Genomic DNA, 12,107 nt, shown 5'->3' with positions numbered 1-12,107 from the left:
TGTGCTTCATCATTCTTTCATCTGCCAACAAGGAGTTGTGTGGTCATCACCACCAAAACAGCCATTATCCAACAATCGCGGCACTTGATAATCGGATTATTGATTTCCCCACTGTCATAAATCCAGCCCAAGTGCTATCAAGGGAATCTTTTCTGGATATGCAACCCAAACACTGTTGTGTGTTTCTCATCTGTCACTCCTGCTATACCAATCTCCTTGTCCAAAGTTAGATTACAGTTGATGCACAACTGGAACTGGACATTCTGAATAAACATGAAACGTCTTATGACACTATACTGTGTATCTAATAAAATATTCAATCAAACAATCATGCAGCCAGTTAAAATAAAAAAAAACTAAGCATTTGAATTGTAAGGTCTTTTTATGGATTTGACTTTTTTGGTATGCATTGTCTGAGTGGTAATAAAATAAAACTTTGAAAACTTTGAATAAAAATAATATATACAGGGTATATAAAAAGCTAAGACTAAATACATTCGCCAACAAATAAATACTAGACTAAAATGTTAGTGATCCAGCAGAACTAAAAGACAAGTCATTTTGTGTTAATTAAGCTCGGGTGAAAACAGCAGATCTACAGACTCACAACACGAGCTTGTAGATCTGCCATTTCCAGCATGTAACCAAGTGTAAAATCAGCCAGTGCGACGCCATTGACGAAGACAAAATCAACTGTGGATTTAGTGACTAAATCCACAGTTGATTTTGTCTTCGTCGATGGCGTCGCACTAAATTCGACTACATTTTTGTCGACTAAAACTAGACTGAAACTAAAACATTTCAGATGACTAGAATGTTACTTTTATTCAAAAGACTAGGGACTAAAACTGAATCAAAATTTGCTGTCAAAACTTGTGCCATGCATGCAGCAAATCAAAACGATCTCAGTTTGTTCGTGTCTGTCTGTCTGTCTGTCTGTCTGTCAGCTCACTTCAGGTGGTGCCTCTAATTGCACTTGTGAAGGTCTCCAGAGTGAGTACAGTGGACGTCAGCAGAGGGGAAAGTGACAAGTATTGATTTTTTGAGAACGGGGGCGGGGCACTCATTACGGCTTTCCCCGGCAAAATGCTCCGCACTCACTTTTTCCTCCAGCAGTGAGGCAGCAGCCATGCTCACCCACGGCCTCTCTCTCTCTCTCTCTCTCTCTCTCTCTCTCTCTCTCTCTCTCTCTCTCTCTCTCTACATCTTGTATTGCTTCCTCAGGGATCCCTGGGGAGGATGTACATTTATCTTTAAGAGCCCACAGACACCTCACACTCACACACACACACACACACACACACACACACACACACACACACACACACACACACACACACACACACACACACACACACACAGATGATACAGCATATATTGCAGATTTTACTGAGTGATGTTAGGGCCCGACCAGTGCCAGATCTTCTTTGGGTCTGATGCCGATCCCAATATTTTGAGAGTTTTGACTGATATTTTATCAAAAAGTCATAACTCATTCTAATTCAGCCAGACGGATATATACTGTATATGTCTGGCTATAATTACTAGACTTGTTTTGAAAGGCATGCTAGAATGTATGAGCCACGTTGCATGATGGAACAAGCATGGACACAGGCAAATATAATTACGGATGTATGGATTAGCATAACTGAATGTCAGACTGTCAGCAACACTGATATGTAAGCCAATGTTGTATCACATACCACACTGAACATATAACAGAATCCATATATGGCCAAGACAGATGGCCAAGACAGCCCATATCTGTGTGGTTGGTTCTACAGACAGGGATCTCCATACATGGGCATAAAAAGGATTGTATGTATGATGTCAGATGTCATAGACGTCTACCAGGGGTCTCCATTATGGGTAACTGGTCCAATATACATCACTGGCCAAGACATGGCGCGACCTTAGTTGTCTTACTGGTTATTATTATAATGTTTTTTTACCGTATCTACCTCCCTGCCTAGCAACCAACTTAATTAAACACATGAAAATGCATGATTAAAAGAAGAAAGAAGCAATAAACAGCCTATTACCTGTGTTTGAGATTAGAAGGTGTTTGGGGAAATGAAATATTACACCTTGTGATGACCCTTGTGACCTTTAGTAGGAATTGTTATGCATGGAGAGGGGGGAAGTAACAACAATGAAGGAGAGGATTTAAGAGTTAACAATCTGTTTCATCACCCCCCCCCCCTCTCCCCCACTCCCATTCTTCTCAGGAAAGGCATCTCCCATGGTTACAGCAGTTGAGCTGCCATACAGTGCTGCCAAATCTGCTTATTATAAGCAACTTTGGGCTTGTTTTTCTGTAAAGTTGCTTGTAAATATTGGTAGTTGCTTTATAGGTACTTTTGGGCTTGTTTCTAAAAGTGTAGTTGCTTATTTAGGGCTTAATGTTCTCGACTAAATCAACTGTAGTATTTAGTCAACTAAAATCTTATGAGATTCAGTTGATTAAAACAAGAAAAAACTAAAACTTTTCAGATTACTAAAATATGACTAAAACTAGGCTATTCAAAAGACTATGGCTATAAAACTAAATAAAAATGTCCTGTCAAAATAAACACCGATGCAACCTAGCCGCTGGTTTTCGTAGACCGCTTGTTTCTCTGGCAAGACCTGGCAACCCTGGCCCCCACACAGCATACCACATGCTCAGCAGAGCACCTGTCCCTCATGAACTATTCATCCCCCAGCACCAACGGAAAAGCTGTGACGTCACAGATTCCAGCGCAGTGTCCCGTTTCTGTTCCTCGGTGGCTACGGTGACACAGCAGCCGACTGAGGTGAAGGCGGGTGGGCTTCAAACGGCGGCCTGCAGAGGTTAAGATTTTAAGCCCAGCGTCCTGCAAGCCGCGCTGAAATAGGAGCGAGTCTAATTCATTGTTGAGCGGTGGTCACAACGCTCCTATACGTGGCCGTGTGTGTGGGTCTGTCTGTCTGTCTGTCTGTCTGTATGTCTGTATGTCTGTCTGTCTCCGGGTCTGTAGCCTGCAGTAACCTTTTCTGACCACACATGTTAAGGGAGGGGCGCTGTTGCACACACACACACACACACACACACACACACACACACACACACACACACACACACACACACACACACACACACACACACACACACACACACACCACCGCTCAGTTCACACGAGTGTGATTTTTTACTACAGCTCAGCTGGGCTTTTGCTAACTGAGCAGGAAACTCATGCAGCCACACTCACACGCACACACACACACACACACACACACACAGGATTGCTGAAAAATGGCCCCTCTTCAAATTAGCTAGGGACTTATTGCATTCCATAGAGCAGTGTTTCTCAATCTTTTCTGGCTTGAGTACCCCCTTTAGCTGATTTTTTAATCCAAGTACCCCCTTTACCCGATAACATTTTCCAAACTGCAATTAAAACCATAACTAGCGGTATATGATGACCCCCCTTTTCAAGAATATATAAAAAAGAACAAATAAAAAAGGGAGTGAGAGTTTCAACACTGTGGCCATAACATTTTCAGTCCAGTTTTCATGTCAATATTAACTTACAATCAAACAACATTCAAACACATATCAGTTGCCTGGTACCATGTAATTTGGGTTGGCAACTATCAGGCTTACAAGAAGTTTCTCCAAGTGTTATCATTAAACATAACAGTAAATGTTGTTTCTACTTCTATGAATAATAGTATCATGATTTCCATTTCTATTTTTCTTTTTGGTGGGCATTATCTTGAGTACCCCCTGCAGTGCCTCCGCGTACCCCTAGGGGTACACGTACCCCCATTTGAGAAACACTGCCATAGAGTCATACCAGCTCAGTGGCTTTGTGGTTAAGTGTCTGCCCAGAGACTGGGAAGTCGCTGGGTCCGATTCCCGGCCGGGTCATACCAAAGAAAAATGGGACCAAGTGCCCCCCTGCTTGGCACTCAGCATCAAGGGTTGGATTGGGGGTAAGTCCCTGCGATATACTAGCGTCATGCCCAGAGGGTGTACTTGTACATCAAGCTGCCTCATGCTACAGAAACAGGAGATGGAAGTAAAGTTCACACCCGTGTGAACACAGACTTGAACTGAGCGGTGCAGGCTGTGTTTGTGCATACAGTGGTGGAAAAGGTACTCAAATGTTTTACTTGTGTGTGTTTTGTAATATTATAATTTATATAAGTAACTAGTAACTAAAGTTTACAAATAAATGTAGTGGAGTAAAAGTACACCGCGTACACAGTGGAGTAAAAGTACACCGCTCAAAAACGATAAACGAGAAACATACAGTAAATGCAATGGTTTTATGTTACATTTTCAATTAATGATTTATACTTTTCATCCATATCTCCTTAACAGTTCTTACAACATTTCTTTCTGTCCATTCGTCGTGTCGTCTGTTGATCTGTCTGTCAGTTTTCCGTTTGCAGAACCAGTCTCAGGAAAAGCGGCCGGTGTGAATCATTCTAGTCTAGCAGGAGAAACTGCAGCAAGCCTGAAACCCTGTCCTCACCCTGTCGCCTCACTTTCACTGCAGCACTGTTACAATTGACCATGGTGGTATAACACTACCTTCCCTAGTGTAATCTGGTCCTGACCTATAGTACAGTGGTTCTCAGCCTTTTCAGGCCGTGAGCCCCCAAAATAATCATATTTGACCTGGGGACTCCCAAAATAATCATATTTGACCTGCAGACCCCCCAAAATAATCCTATTTGACCTGGGGACCCCGACCCTGACAAGCACTTGGAACTGTAGGAGTTGAGGCATTCAATTTAGTTTAACATATAAATATTGTGAAAATATCAGATCTACAAGCTCACAACGCCTCGCGTTGCGAGACTTTTTTCTTTGCCCCTTATATTATTAGACAATTTGGCCAATGTTTGACCAGTTTTTATAGTATACTTAGTTGATTTATACTTTTTATTTGTTTAAAATACATTTGTTTTGGGGCTTTTTATGCCTTTATTGATAGGATAGTAGACTGACAGGAAATGGGGACTGACACGCTGCAAAATCCCTCCCAAATCCCCCAGGGGTTCCGTTCCGGTTTTGGAACCCACAGATTGAGAACCCCTGCGTACAGCGCAGCAAACAGTGGTACTGTACTGGCACTCACCTGCCGGCTGTCGCGCTGGGACGAGGAAGAGGACGAGGCGCTCTTGTGCGTGGGCGTGAAGGTCTTGTTGGGGGTCCCGGCGGCGGCGGTGCCCCTCTCCTCGGAGCTCATGGTGCGGCCGTGGTGGGAGCCGACGCGCTGGTGGTGGGGGTGGTGGTGCTGGGACATGGTGGCTGCCTGGGGCCCTTCTTCCTCAGCGGCACTAAGAGGAGCGGGCTGGGAGCATCCTCTGAGGCAGCTGAGCAGCACACTTCCTCCGCTCTCACACAGCGTTCATCTGAAACGCAATGTGTTACGGGCATGTTAAAGAGGGAACTAGGCAAGTCTGTGTGTATACAAATACAATCCCCCCCTCTATGACAGGCATCAAACAGGTAGTTGTTTTTGATGCTTTCATTGTTAAGAGAGATCACTAACGAGCACTTTTATGGCCCAATCAATTACCTCAGTGCACAACCCCTTTGAAGTTCAAAGGGAGAAATTAAGAGCTCTGGCCAGCTCCCCCTGACAAAAACGTCCCTCCAAGGGATGAATGTCAACATAAACAATGGAACAGAACCAAAATACAGCCAGGGGGATGTGATGGCCTCTGCAAGCTTGCTTATGGAGAAAGATCTAACTTCTCTATGCTATTCTAGCTAGCTAAGCAGAAACAGGATCAGGACCAGGAGGCAAGGAGGTTATTTTTGGAAGCACACTTTCAACACCATTATCGGAGGCTTTATTGAATAAGCCCTTCATCGATGACAGAGAGGGATTGCCTAATATACTATCGTCTCCTTATCTTGGTCGTGAAGTCAATATATATATAGTGGCATGTTAGCCCATTTAGATCTGGAACACCTATACGTTGTAATAACATTTTTCTGGAATAAAGATTTAAAGTTTTACAGATAACTTAGGTCAAGATTAGGTTTACACTATAGCTATATGGTAGGCTTGAACAAACATACATAGGTGGACGAAACATTTTGACTTAAAGGAATAGTTCACCCCCAAAATTACTTTTTTACCCTGTTGATTACACCCGCCAAATGCATTTGGGTCCTCATCCGGAATCAATGGGGTACATTTATTACATTTATAATTATTGTCTTATGAATGCGACAAAACCCCCCAAATATTATTGAACTCAAGTCTCCATGGCATGAGTAATCAATAGAAAAAAGTCAAATTGGGGGTGAAGTACTCCTTTAACTTGACTTGAGCCCTTTGCTCCTCTATGGTACATAGGCCGTTGACTAATGTCCTCCATTTTACTCTTTTCTACTTTTTGGCGGTCTCCCCAATCGAGCCCACTCTCTCTGACATTTCTGCCTCGACACTTCTTCTCCAGCTGTTTCTGGGGCGACCTCTTTTCTTTTTCCCTTGTGGGTTCCATTTAAGCTAAGGGCTTGTCGGGTGATGTTTGTGGCAGGTTTTCTGAGGGTGGGGGCAATGCAACACCACTTTCTCTTTCGGATTTGTAAGTCAATGGGACTAGACACAGGGCAGCTAATAAACATTTTGTATCCATTCGACCTCAGTTATGGCCTGGCCGGCCCAGTCGCGTGGCACTGTCCTAGAGGAGTTAATTTATGAGTACAATCAAGAGTATCCTCTGCGCCAGACTGAGGTCACTGCATTCAGAACATAGAATCCTTAAACTATCTAATTACCATTATGATAATGATGGCCCATATGTGAGGATGACAAATCAATATTATGTAGCATCTGGGTATACAGTACAACACTTACAGTACAGGAGAGACAACTGAGGCAAGCATAAATTAGCTTCGCAACATCACAAGAAGGCGCTGCCTGTTCATGGAATCACAAATGATTATATTGCAGACTGGGAACGCATCTGTGTCACTTTCGATTTTAACCACAATTATTTTATACTTTAGCTATTCAAAAAATAGCAGAGCTACAAGCTCATAGCACGGCACAGATCTGCTGTTTTTGAAAAATCATGAAAATGTGTGCAAGTCTTTGAGTATATAGGCTACATTTTAAAGCAAACTTTTGTAACTCAAATCTTTGCTTCTGGGGGTCCCTGGAACAAGATATTTTGAGATGGGTGTCCGTCCGCGGCCAAATACATAACTTGTATTGGGGGTCCTTGACATGAAAAAATGACATATTTTTTCGATAACATTTTTCATTTATTTGTAATATTCTTTTGGGAAAATGGAATGTCTTGATCATGTGACGCACTGTGACTGTGAGCGTGTAGAGCTGCTATTTTGGGGGCTTTTTCTGCCTTTATTGATGCATATACATGTGAATACTTGTGAAACAGAGTATTTCTGCATTGCAGTAATGATACTTTTACTTAGAAATGTGAATACGTTTTCCACCACTGTTCCATTCATTATTTCACTCACTGTGTATTCCTAGACTGGCAATACTACTGCCCTCGGACTGCAGTGTCTGCTGTGTGAGCTGCCAGAGGTATTGATCGCACCTAGACTGCTAGATACTGTAATGGGAGAGACACTCATACTGAATGCATTGATTCGCCTCAATCCAATGAGAAATTGGAGACCATCACTGGATGATGTCATATTTGTACTTTTCTACAAGTGGACATAAGAGGTATGTCTACCAGAAAAGTCATATTATTGAAACAAAAACAACCAGACAACTGGTGGACACTGGACATATACGTTTTTAGACCAATACACTTCCATGCCGTTCAAAAGTCTTTTGAAGTCATATTTTAGTCATGTGAATAGGGCTGTCACAATTATTACATAATCGTCTAATCGTGATTATTTGACATAATCGTGATTATTTTTCATAATCGTCATAATCGTTTCCATGTTGAAAAACGTTTATATTTAAAAAAAGAGTCAAAAATAGTGGAAATAATTGTGAGCTTGTAGATCGGCTATTATTTTGTCAAGATGGGGGGAATAAAAGTGTGAAGAATATAATTATAATAACTTGTTGAAGTGACCATTTTGTGAAATTTTGCATTTGTAGTTATTTTGCTGTAATTTAACAACATAATAACCAGCACAGTAGACAAAGAGACATTTGTGGATTTATTTTTAAAAGTAACTTTTATTTTCCCACCTGGACCCAGGGTATGGCAGCTGCATACCCCTCCCATACCTAATTGACGCCCCTGGGTAATCTTAGATAATCGTGCCGTATATACTTGCTTTGCACGGCTGCCAATTAAACCTTGTGATTACCTACACCAGTCGGTAATGTGGTTGGATTAACTATTCCACAACGGTTTTAGTCGACTAAATATCAGACGATTTTTTACAGTTGATTTTGGCGGCCAAATGTATTTTGGCAAACCTTGATGACATCGTAATGACTTGGTTGCACGCTGAAAATGTATGCTGAAAATAGCCGATCTACAAGCTCACAATGTGCAACGGGTGCGCCGCGTTGTGAGCTTGTAGATCTGCTATTTTCAGAACGCAACACCCGAGCACAACGCAACCAAACACAAAGTGACTTTCAGTAGATTTTAGTTCTACAGGATCTATTCTCCACTAGTGCCTCCCTAACATTTTAGACTAGTTTTTATTTGTTGACAAAAGTGTCAATATATTTAGTTTTAGTCATCATAGATTAGTTTCATTTAGTTTTTGTCTGTGAAAAAAGGTAGTCGACGAAAAGAATAGTTCTAGTCCTTGTTCTCACCATACTCCCAGGGGGAGTGTTAGTTACCAGCATGCTGTTGTATTGTATTGTGTGTGTGTGTAGTGTGTACTGTATGTGTAGCCTTGCCATTATTGACTACTGACTACTGACCGGTGTGTTTTCTTAAGAACAGCTGATTCAGGACGGGGGTACCCTGTTTAACAACAGGACGCATCTGTTAAGCTTTCGCATAGGGTTCATATGATTGAGCACTGGTTCCCAAACACTGGGTCGTAACGTGTGACCCATTTGTGAGTGCATTGGCATAATGCATTGGCAGAATCCGCTTATCAGCTGGCAACCATACTTAGGTATGACCGTACCCTTACAGCGTATTTCTATATTGTAGAATTGATACTTTAACTTAAGTACAAAATGTGATTACTTTTTCCTCCACTGCCACTGAGCTAGAGAACAAACCCTTGCGGGGTGAGCTAGCATGCATCTATACACAGGCGAGTATATCCACCTTGCTGCATGCTCACACACCGTAATCTATTATTCAGATCCTTTAACCACGTCATCATCCCTGCCTTAAGCCAACTAGGATCTCATCTAAGGCATAAATCCATTCAGATACTGGCTTTCCACTTAGCCCATTTAAAAGAGCAACTCTGCTCGACCTAAAGGAAGCGCATGAAAAAGAGTTAAAAGTATTGCATGGTGAGCAGTGGCTCAGGGGTAGAGAAACTGTCATTAGAACATGGAGGGTTCCTGAAGGGTTCCCAGTTTGATCCCGGGCTCCCCCAAAGCCTTGCTAAAACCACTAAATCTCAACATTCTGTCTCTAATCTGTGTTCCATATTTGTTGGGACACGGCCTTGTGCACTGTGGAACTGTGCGCTGTCTGGAATCATTGCTGTTGCCAAATCGACCATAACAATGACTGATACAAGAGAATTGTTGTGGGAGCTCAGGCCGTGGTGAAGTCAGGTTGCCATGGCGTTGTGTTTTAGTCTAGCCGAGGACAGCAGACGCTAAAAGGTATACCTTCTTTGCCTAATGGAAAATACCAAGAACTATTTGACACTGACCCACGTGTGGAAGATTTACAGAATCTTGTCATATCCTCAGCTCAACCTAATGTATGAATGAACTGGCTCCACGGCTCTACTCTATTCATTCATATACCGGTACCTTGTCAATGTACCATTTCGTCAGAGGGACCAACCTGTACCTGTTTACCTGTCTGTTTCTCTCAGCACAGTATATTACAAATATACTTGTCTTATTTTCAGTGTGGATTAATTATTTTGTCTCATATGGGAAAAATAATTTAAGTTATTTAAAATATTTCCAATATACCATACAACCTAGAAAATAATGAAGACAAATAAATAATTAAATAGTGGGGTCCGGGGACCCCTAGGTGTTAATATAGCATCACAATCAGTTTAACTACTTTAACCCAATTCTATACTTTGGCAATCAAGAAATTGCCGATCTACAAGCTCAGAATGCGTTGTGATGCGACACGGCGTGAGCTCATAGATCAGCTATGTTTGAGCCATTTTGAAAAATCTTGAAAAAGATAAAAGAAAACTAATAATATTATACAGAAAAATCTTTACACAAGTCTTCTCTTATGGGGGTCCTTGGCACAGATTTTCAGATGGGGGTCCGCAGCTAAATACTTTTTAGGTAAATTTTGGGGTCCTTGACATGAAAATGTTTCAGAAGCACTGGTTTATAAGGCCGGCTTTACACTGCAGTCAAATCCAGCCCAAATCCGATTTGGTTCTCAGATCTGATCTTTTGGCCCGACTTTTCACACAGCATTTGCAAGTGACACAGATCTGATCTGTGCGTTCAGACAGCGTCAGCCCAAAGCTGCCCTGCGGCGACATGTATGCTTTGGTTACCGTGGTAACGACGTAGGCGTCATGGCGTTACGTCACTACGCCGACGCTGGTTGATTACGTTCTGATTACGTTCAGGAAATGCGACATAATAGACCATAGTAAACACACGTTAATATTGTTTTTCTCTCTTCTTTTCTTTACTCTTGTGTTTCGCTCTTCTCTCTCGTTTTCACTGTTTAGCTCACGTGTTTTCTCTCTTCTCTTTTGTTTTTCTCATGTGCTCAGTGCGCTGTAATCAAATAGTAAATACTCGCGCTCTGTAATGATGTAATTTACAGCCACGCTCGGGTCGCGCAGCAAGTGCCGCTTGGCCAGTTTGATGTGACTTGCATGTGACCTGCATATAACTCTATGGGGTGGATGTGGTTGCTGCTTTCAGACTGAGTCAGATGTCCTCAGATCCGAAAAAATGTGTTGTTAAAACATGTATAATAGACTTTGTGCCGCGCTATGAGCTTGTACTGTAGATCTGCTATACTTTTGAAAAGCCAACCAATATGGTATAAGGCCTATATACTGTGTATACTGTATATAGCTCAAATCTAAAATTACACAGCTTTAATGGGATTTAACACAGCATCCCCGTACACCAGACATTCACAGTGGAGAACCAGCTTGATTTTAAACGATGACTCCCACCCTTTTTGCACAGCTAGTGAATTTCATCTGCTTCCTTCTTGATGGAGGTTTTTAGTCCCAAGGTGTGGAACAAAGCAGCATGTAAAAATAGCTTTGTTCCAGCAAAAAAACAATGTAGCAAGTAGCAACATTACACAGATGCTAGAAGCAACCTTTATTATTGCGACCGAAGGTTGCAGTTTACCATGAGAAATGTCACAGCTTGTGTAGACGTGTACACATTTTTACGGTCTATGGGTTTGCTGCTCTGACATCACGCTCTGGCTTCACTGTAATGTCACACTAACAGAATCCCTTTTATGCCAATATATGGAGTTCCCTGATGTCATCAATATTAATGATGCCCTGTTAGAGAGATCCTGTGATGCCAGGGGGAACGAATCCCTTTTAACCCTACCTCTCAGTAACGAAAAACAACACTTATGTCGCAAGATCATTTGGAGTAAAAAAAAAAAAAAAGAAAAGACGAAAACACAGTGAGATTCGATCCTATGAGTTTGGGATTGCAGACCAAGGACGCCAACTCACTAGTAAGCTTGCTGTTCAAGCCACTATTTTGGGTATATGTTTGAAGCAGCCCACTCCCAAAGTGAGCTGAAAAGTGGAATTCTGTGTTTCATATCAAGTCTATTTCCTCCCGCTTCTTCAGGTCCTGATGGTTGCGTGCAACCCACTACTTACACAGACCTGGATAGTTCACACGGCCTGACAGAGATAAGCGCCCATTTCTATTTTGTAAAATGTACAGTATATCGAGGTGGATGCCTTGTCTGCAAACCAAATCTATCATTGGTAGGTACAAATAATGTAAGCTGACACTGAGCCCGACCCCAAGTGGCTAAGACGA

At 42.1% G+C, this 12,107-nt stretch overlaps 1 protein-coding gene across 1 annotated transcript in view; it reads right to left on the bottom strand.

Annotated features, from left to right (window-relative positions):
• osbpl6 (oxysterol binding protein-like 6) overlaps positions 1-5,279 on the bottom strand; it is a gene marked incomplete at both ends in the record, with an annotated part of 50,484 nt that extends 45,205 nt beyond the window's left edge. Inside the window, one exon of the mRNA XM_080753305.1 lies at positions 5,112-5,279. Within this exon, the coding sequence (XP_080609431.1) occupies positions 5,112-5,279 (168 nt within the window). The remainder of the gene's footprint in view (positions 1-5,111) is intronic.
• Between the last annotated feature and the right edge of the window lie 6,828 nt (positions 5,280-12,107).

Source organism: Nannobrachium achirus, assembly GCF_963921795.1.
Source record: "Nannobrachium achirus genome assembly, chromosome: 22".
Lineage (NCBI taxonomy): Eukaryota > Metazoa > Chordata > Actinopteri > Myctophiformes > Myctophidae > Nannobrachium > Nannobrachium achirus.
Note: the sequence above shows the minus strand (reverse complement) of the source record. Positions and strands in the feature narration are given on the sequence as shown.